The sequence below is a fragment of the Trichosurus vulpecula genome, chromosome 2 (assembly GCF_011100635.1).
Source record: "Trichosurus vulpecula isolate mTriVul1 chromosome 2, mTriVul1.pri, whole genome shotgun sequence".
Lineage (NCBI taxonomy): Eukaryota > Metazoa > Chordata > Mammalia > Diprotodontia > Phalangeridae > Trichosurus > Trichosurus vulpecula.
Genome location: NC_050574.1, coordinates 118,788,892 through 118,808,099, shown reverse-complemented (window position 1 = coordinate 118,808,099; position 19,208 = coordinate 118,788,892). Strand labels below are relative to the sequence as shown.

General features: G+C 40.3%; 1 protein-coding gene across 2 annotated transcripts in view; it reads left to right on the top strand.

The window, feature by feature from the left end:
- Positions 1 to 19,208, top strand: part of MYO7A (myosin VIIA) — a 140,748-nt gene that overhangs the window by 77,073 nt on the left and 44,467 nt on the right. For both annotated transcript variants that reach the window (XM_036745400.1, XM_036745399.1), the window contains exons 26-31: positions 376 to 502; positions 2,529 to 2,648; positions 4,536 to 4,709; positions 7,340 to 7,567; positions 10,221 to 10,391; positions 18,959 to 19,076. In XM_036745400.1, coding sequence (XP_036601295.1) covers positions 376 to 502; positions 2,529 to 2,648; positions 4,536 to 4,709; positions 7,340 to 7,567; positions 10,221 to 10,391; positions 18,959 to 19,076 — 938 coding nt within the window. The remainder of the gene's footprint in view (positions 1 to 375; positions 503 to 2,528; positions 2,649 to 4,535; positions 4,710 to 7,339; positions 7,568 to 10,220; positions 10,392 to 18,958; positions 19,077 to 19,208) is intronic.

The window sequence follows — 19,208 nt, the reverse complement described above, 5'->3', positions numbered from 1 at the left end:
CCCCCATTAGACTGTAAGTTCCTTGGGGGCAGGACTGGCTTTTGCTTGTGTCTCTAGCACTTAGCACAGCACCTGGCCCTGGCCCGTGATAGGCACTTAATAAATGTTTATTTATTGATTGATAACATAGGTAAAAGCACTTTGCAAACCTTAAGTACTGTATAAATAGTAGCTAATATGGTTATTGTGATGATGCCGATGAAGATGGTGATGATGCCGATGATGATGGTGATGATGATGGTATCACCCACTCTTTAGGGAATCTATGGCCCTTTAAGGATTTGAACCCAAGCTTCCTCAGGCCCTCATTCATATTGTGTTCTGTCAGGTACTCACTGCACGATTAACTAACCCTACCTGCCTTGCGCTTTCTAGGGATGAAATATATTGTCAGATCTGCAAACAGCTCACCCATAACCCTTCCAAGAGCAGCTATGCTCGAGGCTGGATCCTGGTATCCCTGTGTGTGGGGTGTTTTGCACCTTCTGAAAAGTTTGTTAAGGTAATGGTGGAGTGGGGGAAAGGGAAAGCATCTTCTTTCTTGGGTGTTATAAGTAGGGCAGAGAATAAGGAAGGGGCACCTCAGAACTTCTCTCACAGAGAAGAACTAACAAGTTCTGGATCAGGTTTCATTAGTTGCGGCTAATCCCCATAACTTGATCAACTGAGGCTAGCTTTCCTCATCCCTTCCTTCCATTATTTGCCGACTCACAGACCAACGAGTCTCTCTCTAAGGAAAATCCACTCTTCTAAAAACACCCAGATAAGAGCCAGATCCTTTCATCTAGATTTAAATGGGTAAATTCTGAGGGAGACACAGCTACTCACAGAGCTGGGAGATGGAAGGTGGTTCTGTAACACTGTGAATGAGGAATCCCTGGATTGCAAAATCCTGAGAGCATTGAGACTGGCACCAGAACTCATATTTGATTCTGTATTAACTGGCCTTTATGAAGCAGGGCACGCAGACAGGACAGATCACCAGCATCAAAAATGCGAAATGCCCAAAGTTATCACATATTAATATGGTAGCTCACACTGACTTGCTTCCTTTGAGGTGTGGTTGGGAAAGAGAGAGGGATTGCTATCTCCATTTTACAAAAGAAGGGAGTGAGGTCCAAGAGGAAATCAGAAGCATTAATTGTCTACTGTATGGTAGGCACCATACTAAACACTGGGAAACAAAGAAAAGCAGTCAGTCGATGAATATCTGCTAAGTGCCTAATAATAATGATCATAATAATAGCTAACGATTATACAGCCCTTACTATGTTCCAGGCACTGTGTTAAGTGCTTTATCTCCTTTGAACCTGCTGTGTGCTAGGCATTGTACTAAGCATCGGGTATACAAAGAAAAATGAAAATATGGTCCCTGCTCTCAAGGAGCTCCCAATCTAATAGAAGAGACAACATGCAAATGACTAACGTATTTATCTAGGATAAACAGAGGGAAAGCCTTAGCACCAAAGGGGGCTGGGAAAGTCTTCCTGCTAGCAAGTGCCAGAGTTAGGACCAGAATCCAGGTCTTTTCCCTCTAAGTACAGCAGTGCCCTTTCCACACCGGGGCTCCTATACTGATAATTCATTTTTCACCTATGACTTGCCTCTCCCCAAACTGGCTTAAAACCAGCTGATCTCCGTGACAGATGACCTCAGTGGAAAGTGTTGGCAGACCTCCCCATTCTCCCAAATGGGCAGCAGCTTTGCTAGGGCAGGGAGCAGACTCCAGGAAATGTTTGTGGATTGACCAGTTGGGGCCAGAGCCACTTCAAGGCAGCGAGTGCTTAGTGGGATGTTTACTGTAAGGGGCAATGTGGTGTAGGGAGGGGAAAGGGCACTAGTCTGAGCCACAGAAGAGGTGGGCTTGGATCCCAGATCATGAGGAATCCTTGGAAATTGCAAAGCTCAATAGAAATTTATGTTCCCATCATTAGGAGTTCTAAGTGCTGTGGGGATTCAAAGGAAAGGAGATCCTTTTTTTTGGCCAGGGTGGTTGGGAAAGACCCAAGACCACCCAGCCCTCTGTGGCTGAGATTCCTCCATTTGCTGCTTCTGTCTTCAGGTATGGGAGAGCCATGCCTCGTTAGCTCAATGGCATTGGGCATCTCAGGGATGGACCCCAGAGGTCATCAGGTCCACCTTCCACCCTCCCTCCTTGAAACCCTTGTCTTAGCTTAAAGAATTCTAGGAAAAGATTTGGTTTTATCCTACAGTGTCCTGACCACTTGTATGGAAAGCATCATATGAGCCCTCATATAGGATGCCATAGTGCAATGGAAAGAGATCACTGGCTTTGGGGTCAGAGGCTCTAGGGTCAAATCCTGCTCTGCTGCTTACAACCAGGCATCATGGGCATGTCACTACTTCTGGTCTCAATTTCACCATTTTAAAAATGGGGAGGGGTGTGGTGGACTGGATGACTTCTAAGGCCATTCCAAGCTCCAAATCTATGATTCCCTTCCCTCCAATCCGGAATATAGTGATGTCACCATTCACCGCTCATCTTGATGTCTTTGTGTATCTGACAGCATCTGAGGAACTACATGAATGGGGGTCCACCTGGTTATGCCCCCTACTGTGAAGAGAGGCTGAGGAGGACCTTTGTGAATGGCACCAGGACCCAGCCCCCTAGCTGGCTGGAACTCCAGGTATGAGCTGGGCTGGCTTTACGTAGGTCAGAGCCAGTAACTGCCTACCATTGCCTCTATCAACCTCAAACTGTCAATTGAACAATTAAGCACCTACTATGTGCCAGGCATTGTGCTAAGCACTGGGGATGCCCAGACAGAAGTAAAATGGCTTCTGCCCTCAAGGAGCTTGCATTCTCATGTCGGAGCACTGCCTTACCCTCCTACCTGCCTGAAAATCACAGAGTCTCAGGGCTGGATGGGATCTCAAAGGGAATCCAGTCCAACCTATACCTAAGCAGGAATCCCCTGTACAGAATCTCTAACATATTACCATCCAGTCTCCATTTGAAAACCTCTAGGAAAAGGGAGCCTAGCTTGGTGTGTAGGAAGAGCATTGAACTTGGAGTCAGGTGACCTGGATTCAAATCTTAGCTCTGATATGATCTTAGTCAAGCCCCTTCATCTCTTTTAGCCTTAATTTCCTCATCTGTAAAATGGGACTAATGATACTTGTACTACTCACCTCATGGGGCTATCTTGAGGAAAGAGTTACGTAATCTTTAAAACACTAAAGAAATGTGTTGTTAGTGTCATTAACTCCTGAGGAAGCCCATTGCACCTTTGGACAGTTCTGCTCATCTCATGATTCTTTCTGATGAAAGTCTAAATCTACCTGCTTGTAACTTCCACCCATCACTCTTTTTTTAATGGTAAACATTTATTAAGCTTTAATTTCCACGATATCTTATTTCAGTTCTGAAATCAGTCTACAAACATTTCACGACATTAACATCAATCTCCCCCCATCGCTCCTAGTTCCACCCTCTGGGACCAAGAAAGAAAAGTTTAATCGAGCTTTTGAAAAAAGATTCCCTCTGAATTCTCTTCCAGGTCTGAGATGCTGTGATTCTCTGACAGGGTCATTGGCTTCATTTAAGTTACACAACAAGTGAGTCCCACTTTGGAGTTGTTTTCTTAGGCCAGGCAATAGTCCAGAGTGGATTATCTCCACAAAGCCCCCTGTGAAAATACAGCTATGGAAATGAGAGGAGATGAGGACCTTGAGGGGAGGAGCAGGTATCTCCCCTAGCCTCCTCCCAGCAGTATAGATGGTCAGATGAACTTGTTAGCACCTCCAAAGGCCCAGCTGCTTTCAAAGATGGCAACCCTAGCTACAAAGCAAATTCAACGTGTACCTTGGCTCCTGGGAGTAGGACACCCAGTTTGGTCTCAATCAGTCACTCATCTGAAAGTTAGTGTAGGACAGATAGGATAGTCCAGACAGAAGAGAGCCTGGTTTTATTCAGTCAAAAACCAAAGAGGGGACAGTATAGTCCAATGGATTGAGTCCTGGACTGGAAAGCGGGACACTTGGGATCTATTTGCATCTCTGTACCAACTCTGGTACTGACCATAGACAAGTCCCTAGGTCTTACTTTCCTCATCTATAAAATCAGGTTGAAATAGATGATTTATAAGATCTATTCCTGCTTTGATATTTTATGTTCTAGGGTCCCTTTTAACTTTCACTTCCTAGGTTCTGATATTCTGTGTCCTAAAGTCTCTTAGTTTGTGTTTTAAGGACCCTCTAGGGTCTCCTGTCTTGCCCCTGTTCAGGTGTCATCTTTGGGCAGTGGGAATGACCATGCCATAGATGCCATCTCCCAGTGTGAGCAGTACACCAAAAAGCAGGGAGCCCAGGAGCACAATGCCCCATGGCGGCCTCTTCTTTCACAATGAGATCTCACCAGCCTATGTTCTAAGACCCTTCCAGCTCTGACCTTCTGTGTTCTAAGGTCCTTCTGAGCTCTAACATTTGATCTCCAAGGGCTACCCCTAGACCATTCCAAGGCCTCTTTCAACTCTAACTTTCTGTGGTTTCATTTTACCCCTGAAAAACCATAGGCTACAAAATCCAAGAAGCCCATCATGTTGCCTGTGACATTTATGGATGGGACCACCAAGACCCTCTTGGCTGACTCAGCGACAACAGCCCGAGAGCTCTGCAACTCCCTCGCGGACAAGATAACGCTCAGGGACCGTTTTGGGTTTTCTCTCTACATTGCCCTGTTTGATAAGGTTTGTGCTGCTCAGATTCAGACCAGAAGGCCAGAGGGGAGGGTGTGTTTGATGCACACAGAATGCCTGTGTTCAGGTCCCAGCATTCCACTCAGCAACTCTGTGACCGTGGGCAAATCACTTCTGTCTGAGCCTCAGTTCATTCTTCTATAAATGGGGATAATATACAAAGCTCACAAGTCCATAGTTCTTTGCAGGTTACAAGGTATTCTCACAGCCCCCTTGTGAAGCAGATCGTACCAGTGCAAATCACCCTCTTTTAGAAAAGAGGAGAAAATGGAGGCCTGGGGTGGGGTATAAAGGGAATTCCCCTGTTGTTCAGGCATCTTGGCACACAGCTAATCCATGTGATAAATTAGATTAATTAGAGCTCTGACTTGAATACAGATCTTTTAATTCATCACTTCTTGGGCTGAACCCACTGGGGGTGCTGGCACCACCTGCCTCACAGGGGTTTTGTGAAGTTCCCATGAGATGGTACAGGAAAAACCCATTGCACGTTCTCAAGGGAAAAAGAAATGCTTCCGGAGGTTAGTGTTTTCTTTTTTCTGTTTTTTTTTTGAGGCAGCCAGGGGGTATAGTGGATAGAACACAAAAAGTGCTGAAGTCAGGAAAACCAGTTCAAATCCTACCTAAGACATTTACTAGTTCTGTGACCCTGGGCAAGTCCCTTAACCCAGTTCCACCTCAGTTTCATCAGCTATAAACTGGGAACAATAATAGTGCCTCTTTCATGGGGTTACTGTGAGGATCAATCGGTCAATAAACATTTAGTAAGTACCTACTATGTGCCAGGCACTGTGCTGAGAGCTGAAGATACAAAAGGCTATACTTTCTGATACTCTGGCTCACAGAGAGACAACATAGCATAATAGAATGTGTGCTGGGCTTAGTCACCAAACTGGGTGGTTCTGTTACTTTCTTCCTGGTTATGTGGACTTGAGCAAATCATTTCAAACTCTGAGCCTCAGTATGCTCAGCTTTAAAATTACAGCCATAAATCTTATCCTCCCCACCTCATAGGGTGGGCGCTTTTTTAGAAATGTGATTTATTTATTGTTTTTATTATTACTCACCCTTGCTATGGAAAAAAAAATCACTGACATTCAACTCAACTGGCATTTATTAAGCAACAACTATCAGTAAGAAAGACTATCTGTTAGGAGGCAGCTAGGCGGTGCAGCAGATAGAGCACCGGTCAGGAAGACCGGAGTTCAAATTTGGCCCCTGACACTCACTAGTTGTGTGACCCTGGGCTAGTCACTTAACCCTGTTTGCCTCAGTTTCCTCAAATGTAAAATGAGCTGGAGAAGGAAATGGCAAACCTCTCCAGTATCTTTGCCAAGAATACCCCAAATGGGGTCACGAAGAATCAGGACAGGACTGAACAGCAACAACAAAATGAATGAGAAAGTGTGCTCAGTGCTGGGGATATAGTGATACAATATTCAGTGCCTGACCTCAGAGAGCTTTTATACCGGTTGGCAGGAGTGGGGATGGCAGGGTATGACATATGCCTAGGTAGGAATAATCAGTCAGTCTGTCAACAAGTACTAAATACAAAGAATGAAACAAGTCCCTACTCGTAAGCAGCTTCGTTTTAATGGAGAAGACAAGAAGTACATATAAAAATGCAGCACAAATAAATGAATAAATGTAAACATGTAAAAAGTAATTAAATACAGGATAACATAAGAGGGAGGGCACCAGCAGAAGGGAGGAGGAATAAGGAAAAGCTTCCTGCAGAAGATGGTGCATTTCCTGTGTCTTAAAGGAAGAGAGGGATGAGACTCTGTGAGGTTAAGGGAAGGATGGAATACATTCCAGGCACACAGGATGATGCCCAGATAATGCAGGATGTCCAAAATGTCTTAGTGCAGCTTTTAGTTTGAATAACTTCAGAAATATAAATGTTACACGATTACAAAAACCATCATTTGGAAATTTATTTAAATTTCCCTTACATTTATTTAGTTCTATGAATTTTGAATAATAAATTTTAAATTTTTATTTGAACAAATCAGGGCACTCTGCATTAAGCATTGCATGTGTAAGTTTCTGTATAACAGAGCAGTGGATTGGTAGAGGATGTCTCCTCTATCACCTGATCTCTCTATTCTTGTAGGGTGATGACAAAGCTCTCATGGGTACATCACAGCCTCATTCTTTGGACGATATCGTCTACAATTACAATCAGTATGGTCATTCACCAAGTAGCAGTTGCTGAAAGTTTTTATAAAGTTCAAAAATTGAATAGACAAGTGAATAATACATGACAGTGCTTATGTGAGATTGTAATAAAGAACATGGAAGTATTTTAAAATTTAAATAAGTAGCCTTTCAAATATTGTTTTTGCGTATTTGTACTTCTGAAGTAATTAAAGTGTAAAACTGCACTAAGACTTTTGGGACAACCTATGCGAGTCAAAGAGACAAAGGATAACTCAAAGTCTAGGAAAATCTGAAGATGGAGAGGCCATTGTCAGCTGCAGGTGGGAATCAAAGAGGCTACATTGGAGGTGGCACCTGCATCAATCTGTTATTGTTGCTGTTAGCAATCCATGACACATTGAATGGTTAACCTTGGCTAGCCTTCTGTTCACTCACCAGTGACTTCTTGTCTTGTTCAGGTGTCCTCTTTGGGCAGTGGGAATGACCATGTCATGGACGCCATCTCCCAGTGTGAGCAGTATGCCAAGGAGCAGGGAGCCCAGGAGCGCAATGCCCCGTGGCGGCTCTTCTTCCGCAAGGAGATCTTTACACCCTGGCACAACCCCCGTGACGACAGCGTGGCCACCAACCTCATTTACCAGCAGGTTGTCCGGGGGGTGAAGTTTGGGGAATACCGGTGTGAGAAGGTAAGAGTGCTTACCTCTTCTTCCAGGTTATTACATCTTGGTGGTGAGAAAGAAGAGATGGGAAAGATTTGCTGGGTGGATCAGACCAGAGAGGGTAAATCTTCTCACTTTGGCCCTGTGAAATGGGACCGTCTCCTCTTTGAGATTTTCCCCCATGACATTGGACCTAGAATAGTGTCTAATTAGCCCAGTCTGGGGCCAATTCTCATCAGTGGTTATTACTTCCTGGCAACTTGACCAGCCTAGCCCAGTCCCCTGACTTTCTGCTACAGATAGATAGATACATAGATAATACACATAGATAACAACAACCACCCTTCCACATATTTCCAGGGATCCTTGCCTTCCCAGAAACATAGATACCTAATGTCTTCTTTGCACTCATGTCAAATACTCACTTTATAAAACTTGCCAAGAGCCATCTAAAGAAAGAATCCTAGAAACAATAAGGGTGGAGCCTTGTAGGGTTCAAGTTCCTGCCTGGGCACGCTTCTAGTTACCCAGACTTAAACTTCAGGATCATTCTTTGCTCCTCTACCCCACCTATCTAATCCATTGTGGAATCTTGTCATTTCTATCTTCACAGCATGTCTCCCATCATCCCCTTTTCTCCACTAACAAAGCCACCATACTAGTTCAGACCCTCTTGCTCAGATATTTATAAAAACCTTCTAGTTGGTCTCCTTATCTCAAGTCTCTCCTAACTTGAGTCCATTTTCCACTCAGCTACCAAGATGGTTTTTCTCAAGTCCAGGTCTGACTGTGTTACTGCCCTGCTCATTGAGCTACAGTGGCTCCCTATTACTTCCATTGTCCAATATAAAGCTCTGTGCTTGTCATTTTAAACTCTTCACTCCCTGGCCCCTTTCCAATATGACTTCCTTCCATACATTCTACAATCCAGCTGTTCCTCATACAGGACTCTGCTTCTCTTTTCTCTGTGTCTTTGCACTGGCTCTCTACCATGTCTAGCTTACTCTTCCTCCTCATGTCCATCTCTGGCTTCCTTAAAGATTAAATTCAAATCCCAGCTTCCATTGGAAGCCTTTCTTCCTCCCTCCTCAACTGTGAGTGCCTTCCTCTCTGAGATCACCTTCCATTTACCCTACGTATAACTTGTATATGTTTTGTTACTTACATATCATGATCTCCTTCCTCCATGCTCCTTGAAGGCAAAAACTATTTTTTGCCTTTCTTTGTATCCACGGTGCTTAGCACAGTGCCTGGCACATAGTAGGTGCTTCATAAATGCTTGCTAACTGACAGACCATAGATCATAGAATGTAAGAACTGGGAGGAATCTTTGAACATAGAATGTCAGTGCTGAGAAGGGCATTAGAGCTAGAGGGAGCCTGAGAAACCATCTAGTCCAATTTTTCCATTTTACAGAAGAGAAAATGGAGGTCCAGGTAAGAGTCATGCATGACCTTCCCAAAGTGACATGATAGGTTCATGCACAAACCAGAATTTCATCTCAAATACTTATCCAATGAAATAACCGTTCCCTTCAATTGAATTCAACAAGTCCTCATCAAGCAAGTCTTGTGTGCCTAGTCCTGTGCTGAGGGGAGCCTAAGAAATGGTGTCATCCCTGTGCTCAGGGGACTTACAGTCTAATTCAGGAGATAAGACTCACAAAAAACACTGCGAAATTTTTTTTTCACCAAAATCGAAACATTGGAGAATAACACAAGACAATGAAGGCCGGGGCATGGGGGAAAGGAAAAAGCCATGAGTCCACAGACCTCCATTCTCCCTGATTGTGGGACCCTGGGCAGATCCCCATGCCTGTTGGAGTCTGTCTCTTCAACTCTGAAATGAAAATACCAATCCTGGCATTTCCTACCTCACAGGGCTGTTGTGAGGAAAGCATTTTGTGAGCCTGAGATCACCGAATAGATAGGAATCGTCTCTGTGATACCAGAGAGGCGTTTCAGGCTTGCAGGGGATGACAAAGGCATGTTCTGTGTCTCTCAGGAGATGATACCTCCTCCCCATCCACAGTAGGCAGATCCTAACCACGGTTGCTATGCAGCATTGAGGATGCTTCACAGTAAATTATTCTGTAAAAGAACACAAGGCCAGGAGTCAGAAAACCTGGGTTCTAGTCTTTGTTTTTGACCAGCTACAGTATATGACTCCAGGCATCTCATTTCCCATTTCTGAGCTTCAGTTTTCTTATCTTTAAGATGGGTGCAATAGTTCTTATATTACCTACCTCATACCGAGGATCAGAGGAGATCATGCATGGAAGAGTGCTTTCTCTTAGCACAATATAAATGTAAGTTATTGTGAGCCAGGCCTGAATGAGGTCAATTCACAGCAGGTTCAGAGTTTAAAACACAGTAAGGAGAAAGAAGAAGGGAAGAAAGAGGAGAAGGGTAAGGATGGAAGGGAAAAGAAGGAAGAGCTCTACCACAGATACCACCCTTAAGCCCAGCAGCTCTGTCCCTCCTCCCCAACAAAAGCCCTCTAGCATTGTTTGCTGTACCAAAAAACCAAACAAACCTGGTAAAGATCTTATTACATAAGAATTGGGGGAAAGGGAGAATTGGTATGGGTTGGAGGAGATTGGAGAGTCTTCTCAGAAGAGAAGGTGGCACCTGAGCTGGACCTGGCTTCACTCTCTTTCCTCCCTATCTCTCCCTACCAGGAAGATGATCTGGCAGAACTGGCTTCCCAGCAGTACTTTGTCGACTATGGGTCAGAGATGATCCTGGAACGACTCTTGAATCTAGTCCCCACCTACATTCCAGACAGGGAGATCACGCCTCTAAAGACCCTAGAGAAGTGGGCCCAACTTGCCATTGCTGCTCATAAAAAGGTAGGCGGGTGATTCTCTGGAAGTTGGGGAGATGGAGATTCTTAGAGCCAAAGGGCTTTCCTTGGAAGAACACTGGATTCAGGTGTTGTAAGACCTAGACTCTGGTTCTGGTTCTGCTACTGATTTGCAGAATGGTCCAGGGAGATGGGATTCATTGGGGAGGGCAGAAGCAAAAGTTGAAGAATGTCTGTAACACAGGTAAAGGCCCCAAGACAGTGAGAGGTGGGACAGAGCTAGAAGGAGTCATTGGGGTTTTCAAATGAGAGGATGCCTGGTTGTGGCAGATATGAACGGATCAATAGAAATATCAGCAGTCAGGAAATGTGGGTTCCAGTCTCGGCTTTGTTGTGTTAACTAGAATTACCTTCGGCAAATTACTCAATTTCTCTGATCCTTGGGTTTACTCAACAGAAACACAGAAATGATGATACTTGTATTTTTTCATGGGATTGTTTTGAAGGTCAGTTATGATCATAAGTAGGGAACTGCTTGGTTTAAGTTTTGTTTCATTTTTTAAATTTTATTTTATTTTTAGTTTCAGATTCTTTTCCTCCTCTCGCTCTTTCCCTCACCTAATAAGGAGGCAGGAAATACAAAACTCATTACAAATAGGAAGTCATGCAAAACAAATTTCCACAACAGCTATGTAAAAAAAAAAACAAGAAAAAGAAGGGAAGAGAAAAAAAATACTTCAGTCTGCACTCATAGTCTATTAGTTCTCTTTTTGGAGGTAGAGAGCATTTTTCATCATGAGTCCATTGGAATTGTGGTTGGTCATTGTGTTAATCAGAGTTACTGGGATCTCACAGTTGATTTTCTTAAAATATTACTATTATTATGTAAATCATTCTTTCTGGTTCTATTCACTTCACTTTACATCAGTCCATATAAGTCTTCCCAAGTTTTTCTGAAACCATCCCATTCATCATTTTTTAATAGCACGATAGTATTCCATCATATTCAAATATCATAACTTGATCTGCCATTCCCCAATCTATGCACATCCCCTCAGTTTCTAATTCTTTGCTGGCCTTCATAAAAAGAGTTGTCATAAATACTTTGTACATAGGGGTCTCTTTCATTTTTCTTTGAGCTGTTTTGGGTATAGACCCATCAGTGGTATTGCTGGGTCAAATAGTATGTACAATTTAATAGCTTTTGGGTCATGGTTCCAAATTGTTCTCTAGAGTGGTTGGACTAGTTCACAGCTCCACCAACAGTGCATTCATGTACCTATTTTCCCACATCCCCTTTAACATTTGTCATTTTCCTTTTCTGTAATGTTAGCCAATCTGGTAGGTGTGAAGTGGTATCTCAGTTGTTTTAATCTACCTTTCTCTAATTATTAGTGATTTAGTGCATTTTTTCATATGATAGCTTTGATGTCTTGATAGCTTTGATTTCTTTCCCTGAAAACTACCTGTTCATATCCTTTGACCATTTATCAACTAGAGAATGACTCTAATTTTTACAAATTTGACTCAGTTCCATATACATCTGAGAAATAAGGCTTTTATCAGAGAAACTTGCTGCACAGATTTTTTTCCCTGTTCCACACTTTTGCCCTAATTTTAGCTGCATAGGTTTTGCTTGTATAAAAACTTTTCAATTGTACGTAATCAAAATTATCCATTTTACCTCCTGTGAACCTTGTTTGGTCATAAACTCTTCCTCATCCGTAGATCTAACAGGTAGTTTCTCCCATGCTCCACCAATTTGCTTATGATAGCACCCTATGTGTCTAAATTATATACCCATTTTGATCTTATCTTAATATACAGTATGAGATCTTGGGCTGTGGTCAGTTTCTGCCAGACTGCTTTCCAGTTTTCCCAACAGTTTTTGTCAAATCACGAGTTCTTGTCCCAAAAGCTTGGGTCTTTGGCTTTATCAAACACTAGATCATTGTGCTCTTTTGCTTCTGTTTATTGTGTACCTAATCTATTCCACTAATCACTCACTATTTTTTATTCTGTACCAAATTATTTTGATGATCACAGTTTTGTAATATAGTTTGAGATCTGGTTCTATGAGGCCTCCTTCCTTCTCATTTTTTTTCATTTATCCCATTGATATTCTTAACCTTTTGTTCCTCTCCAGATAAATTTTGTTATTATTTTTCTAGTTTTTTAAAGTAATTCTTGGTAGTTTGGTATGGCACTGAACAAGTAAAATTAATTTAGATAGTATTGTCATTTTTATTCTATTGTCTTGGCATACACACAAGCAGTTAACATTCTTCCAATTATTTAGATCTGTCCTTATTTGTGTGAAAGATGTTTTGTAATTGTGTTCACATAGTTTCTGTGTGTTTCTTGGCAGGTAGATTCACAAGTATTTTTTACTGTCTATAGTTATTTTAAATGGAGTTTCTCTTTTTATCTCCTCCTGCTGGGTTTTGTTGGTAATGTATAGGAATGCTTATGATTTGCGTGAACTTATTTTATATCCTGGAACTTTGCTAAAGCTGTTAATTGTTTAGACTGGTTCTTTAGTTGACTCTTCAGGGTTCTCTAAGTATCATCTACAAAAAGTTATAGTTTTGTTTCCTCATTGCTTATGCTAATTCCTTAGATTTCTTTTCCTTATCTTATTATAATAGCTAGCATTTTTAAAAGTATATTTTTATTTATTTCATCAAATATTGCACAATGACATGTAAAAATTGGTAATGTTCATTTAAAAAAAATTTTGGTTCCAAATTCTCCCCCTTTTGCCCAATCCCTCTCCTACCACTTGAGAAGTCAAGCGATATAGTGATTATACATATGAAGTCATACAAAACACATTTCTGTATTAGCCATTTTGCAAAAAACATAGCAGAAAGCAAAAGAAAAAAATAAAAATATGAAAAATGTATGCTTCAATCTGTACTTATAGTTCATCAGTTCTCTCTCTCTGGAGGCGTATAGTATTTTTCATCATGGGTTCTGTGAAATTGTCTTGGATCATTTTCCTGATCAGAATAAGAGCTAGCATTTTCTATATAATGTTAAAGAATAATGGTGATAATGGACATCCTTGCTGTACCACTGATCTTATTGGGAAGGTTGAAGATAGACATTACTTATCATTTTAAAGCCCTATTTATTCCTGTGCTTTCTAATATTTTTAATAAGAGTGGGTGCTGAATTTTATCAAAAGCTTTTTCTGCATCTTTTGAAATAATCATATGCTTTTTGTTTTTGGTTATTGATATGGTCAATTATACTTATACTTTTCCTAATATTTCATCAGCCCTGCATTCTTGGCATAAATCCACCTCGGTCATCATGTGTAATCTTTATGCTATGTTGTTGTAATCTCCTTGCTAGTTTTCTATAGTTTTATTTCTTTGTTTTGGCTCTCCTTGGTTTAGGTATCAAAACCGTATTTGTGTCATAGAAGGAATCTGGTAGGACACCTACTTTACCTATTTCCTCAAATAGCTTATGTAATTTTGGAATTAATTGTTCTTTAACTATTTGGTAGAATTCACTTGTAAATCCATCTGGTCCTGAGGTTTTTTAACTTAGGGAGCTCATCCATCTGATCCTGAGGTTTTTTTTACTTAGGGAGCTCATTTATTGCTTGCTCAATTTCTTTTTCTAAGATAAGGTTATTTAGGTATTCTATTTCCTGTTAGTCTGGATAATTTATATTTTTGTATATATTCATCCATTTCACTTAGTCAGTTTTGTTGACATATAGTTGGGCAAAATAACTCCTAATAATTACTTTTCTTTCCTTTTTAGTGGTTGTGAATTTACCCTTTTCATTTTTGATAGTGGTAATTTTATTTTCTTCTTTTAAAATCAGATTAGCAATAATTTATTTATTTTTTAAAAATAGCTCCTAGTTTTATTTGTTAGTTTAATGTTTTTTTCTTTCAATTTTATGGATCTCTCCTTTGACCTTAAGGTTTTTTTACTTGGTATTTCATTGGGAGTTTTAAATTTGTTATTTCTCTTTGTTATTTCTTTTTTTAATTGCAGGGTTAATTTATTGATTTACCTTTCTTTTAAAGGTGTGTTTAGACATAAAATTTTCTTCTTTTTTAATATTAATTAATTTAATTTTAGTTTTCAACATTCACTTCCATAAGATTTTGAGTTCCAAATTTTCTCCTCCTCCCTCTTCTCTTTCTGCCCCAAGATGGCATGCAACCTGACATAGGCTCTACATATACATTCATATTAAGCATATTTTCACATTAGTAGACATAAAATTTTCCATAAGTACTGGTTTGACTGCATTTTGCAGTACATTAGTACATTGTCTTCAATGAAATTACTGACTGTGTCTGTGATTTGTTCTTTGACCCAATACTTAGGTTGTTTAGTTTCTAATTAATTTTTTATCTGTACTTTGAAGGCTTTTTATTGAAAATAATTTTAATTGCTTTATGGTCAGGAAAACATGCATTTAAATATTTCTGCTATTCTGAATTTGTTTGTGAGGTTTTTATGACCTAATCCATGATTAATTTTTGTGAAGGTGCCCTGCACAGGTATCTTCTTTTCTAATGCCATTTGATAGTCTCCAGAGGTCTATCATATTCAACTTTTCTAAAAGTCTATTTATCTCTTTAACGTCTTTCTTTTTTTATTATATGGTTAGATTTATTTAGGTCTGATAGGTGTAAATTGAGGTTGCCCCCACCCCCCTACTAATATAGTTTTACTATCTCCTTCTATAGCTCATTTATTTTTTTTCTTCAAGACCTTGTGTACTATGCCATTTGGTACATATATGTTTAGTATTGATATTACTTCATTGTCTATGGTACCTTTTACCATAATGTAGTTTTTCTGATTATCACTTTTAATTAGGTCTAATTTTGCTTTTGCTTTGTCTGAGATCATGATTACTTCCTCTGCCTTCCCTTACTTTACCTGAAATATAATAGATTCTGCTCCAACCCTTTATTTTAATTCTGTATGTATCTTTCTGTTTCAAGTGTGTTTTTTTATAAAACACATATTGTTGGAGTCTGTTTTCTAATCTAATTCTACTGTCCTCTTATGTTTTATGGATGAGTTTGACCCATTCACATTTGTAGTTATCATTGATAATTGTGTATTTCCCTCCACCCTATTTTCTTATCCTTCTTTCTTTTACCCTGTCCCCTCCTCAAGAGTTTTGTTTTTTCTTCTGACCACTACTTTCCTTAATCCGCCTTTCCTCTTATCCCTCCTCCTCTTCCTCTTAACACTCCTATCCCTCTTAATCTCTCCTCCTTCCCTGTCAGGTAAGATAAATTTCTGTACTCAACTGTATGTGTGTATATTCCTTCCTCCTTGAATCAGTTCAGATGATAATGAAATATTTAAACATTCTCCCCTCCATTGTATAAATTCTTCCTTGTATGCTGCATTTATGTGAAATAATTTCCCTCATTCTTCCTCTTCCTTCTCCCTTCTCCTAGTGCTTTCCTCTTTCTCACCCTTTTATTCTTCTTTCAAAATTATCCTAATATAATAGAATCATACTCATAAACAATTTAACCTTGTTTAGTTCCTTATGATTTCCGATTTGTGTTTGCCTTCTTAGGCTTCTCTTGTATCTTGTGTTTGAATGTCAAATTTCCTATTCAGTTCTGTTCTTTTCATTAGAAATGCTTGAAAGTCCTCTATTTCATTAAATATCCATTTCCCCCTGTAGGATTATATTCAGTTTTGCTGGGTAGGTTATTCTTGTTTGTAATCCTAGCTCCTTTGCCTTCCAGAATATCCTATTCCGAGTCATTCCTTCATGTGGTACCTGCTAAATGTCATGCGATCCTAACTGTAGCTCCATGGTATTTTAATCATTTCTTTCTGACTGCTTGCAATACTTTCTCTTTGACCTGGGAGTTCAGGATTTGGGCTAAAATATTCATGGGAGTTTTCATTTTTAGATTTCTCTTAGGAGGTGACTGGAAAATGTTTTTAGTTTCTACTTTGCCCTCCGATTCTAAGATATTTGGGCAGTTTTCCTTTATAATTTCTGGAAATGTGATGTCTAAGCTTTTTTATTCATAACTCTCAAATAGTACAGTGATTATTAAATTATCTCTCCTTGATCTATTTTCCAGGACAGTTGTTTTTCCTGTGAGATATTTCACATTTTCTTCTATTTTTTCTATTCTTTTGACTTAATTTAATTGTTCCTTGATATCTTATGGAGTCATTAGCTTCCACTTGACCAATTCTAGTGTTCAAGAGGTTATTTTCTTCAGTGAGCTTTTGTATTTATTTTAACTTGGTCAGTTCTGATTTTTAAGGAGTTATTTTCTTTAGCATTTTTGTATCTTTTTTACCAAGTGGTTAATTCTCGTTTCAAAATTCTCTTGCATAGTTCTCATTACTTTCCCCAATTTATCCTTTACTATTCTTATTTGATTTTAAAGGTTTTTTTTTTCTCTTTTGAAAATCTTTTTTTAAATTCATCTAAGGACTTTTGGGGTCCTTGTGTCTGATCTGTATTTTTCCTTAAGGCTTTGCTTTCAGATATTTCCAAGTTATTGTATTCTTCTGTGTTTGTGTCCTGATCTTCCCTGTCATCAAAGTAGCAGTTTATGGTCAGGTCTTTTGTTTTTATTTTGTTCATTTTTTCCAGCCTACTTCTTGACTTTGGATTCTATGTTATGTTGAGCTCTGCTCATCTCTGGGAGGAATGACTGGTTTGAGCCTCTGTTATTTATGTCCTACTGCTTTCACAGCTCATAAGAGGGGCCTTTAAGTTTTCAATGCTTTTAAAGTGGTAGGATCTGGGGAGAAGTCTGCTCATTACTCTCCTGGTTTGCACTCTGCAAATTCCTGACCTGGTTTAGATCATCTGTGGTTCAGTTTCAATAGATTGCTGCTGGACTCAGTCACAGTTAGACTGCTGGGAGATTCTGCAGGTTTAGAATGCCTGGCTCTCCCTTGGTTTTGGTCTTCTGTCCCAGTTTATTTCATTGTAGACCTACATATGGGACTAAGGATGAGAACTGAGTCCACATTCTGTTCCTGGGCTCAGAGTCACACACCCAAGTTTTTGGACCTTGTTCCCTGCTCCTTGCACAAGTATTCCTGCTCCCTTGTGACTCCTCTCTGCCCTGGACCTGGGTAATGGGTGACAGAGATGCCAGATGGCACCTGATCCTGTGCCCACCACTAGTACAGAGGTCCCCTTGGATCTCTTTCTGCTCAGGTATTCAGTCTCTTTACCGTCACTAGGTGCTGGGCTACTCCCCATCACTAGTGTGGCTTGCACATCCCACTGCCTGTTGTGACGTCACTGCTGTTCCTCTGCTTTCCTGGCCAACCCCTATGCCAGTGCTGAGACACCTATCTGTCTTCCTAAGGTGCCCTGGGCTAGAAAAATTACTCACTGTGACTTTTTCTTGGCTTTCTTGATCAGAATTCGGTTTGATGCATATTCTAGGTGGTTGTTGCGGGGACGTATTGGGAGAGCTAGACAAAGATACTGGATCTCATTCCACTACCTTGACTGTGCCCCAGAAACCATTTGGAAATGTAAAACAAAGACAGCATCGATTTAAGGTTGAGTTAAATTCAGAGAATGAAAATGGGACACATTTCTGAGAAGGTTTTGGAAGCCCTTTCAGCCCTAAGGAAACATAAAGTGGTGAATATCAGTGATGATGATGATAGTGTTAGTGATAGTTATGGTGATTGTTCTGAATGGTGCTTACGGTGATCATGGTTGGATGGTGATACTAAGGATGTCGAAGATGCTGCTACTGCTTTTGATTATAATGAGAATAAATATTAATTCAGTCATTTTTCAGCCATGTCTGACTCTTCATGACCCTATTTAGGGTTTTTGGGAAAGATACTAGAGTGTTTGCCATTTCCTTCTCCAGCTCATTTTACAGATGAGGAAACTGAGGCAAACAGGATTAAGTGACTTGCCATGGGTTATACAGCTAGGAAGTATCTGAGGCCAGATTTGAACTCAGGGAGATGAATCTTCCTGATTCCAGGCTCAGTGCTCTATCCATTGAGCCCCCTAGCTGCCCTGAGCATAAATATGTTGGTAGTCAAGGATGATAATAATGTTAATGGTGGTGAAGATGAGGAAGAGAAGAATGGTGGTGGGGGGTGATGGGAACGACAATAATGCTGGTGATGGTGGGGATGATGTTGTTGAAGATGCTGCTGCTGATGTTGGTTATGACAAGGATAAGTACGGTGGTAGTTATGGTGATAATAGTGATGGTAGTGGCACTGAAGATTGTGATGAGGAAAATGGTAGCGGTAATGGTGATAGCAAAGACAATGATGCTGGTGATGGTGAGCATGGTGGAGATGGCGTTGTTAAAGATGATGTTGCTGGTGATGGTGACCATGATAGGGATAATAATGATGATGGTGGGGATGGTGGTGGTGATGAAAGTGATGATGGTGGTGGTGGTGAAGATGATGAATCTGACAAAGATGAGAAAGAGAATGAACATTACTTCATTATCAGTCTGGGTTTTTTCTGCAAATATTAGTGAATTTTGAGCTTTTTCATCAAATAACAACAAATAAATGTCAGATGAGGTCCCCGGTATAGAGTATATGTATGTGTCTTATGGTCTTTCCTTTCTACCACAGGGGATTTATGCCCATAGGAGAACAGATCCTCAGAAAGTCAAAGAAGACGTAGTGAACTTTGCACGTTTCAAGTGGCCTTTGCTCTTCTCTAGATTCTATGAAGCCTTTAAGTTCTCAGGTAAAATTTCTAGGCTCTTCTCTCCCCATCCCTGGGTATAGAGACAGAATTTTAGGGATGAAAGGATCTCTATTTTTCTGAGTCAATCAATCAACAAACATTTATTAAGTGCTTATTATATACCAGGCATTG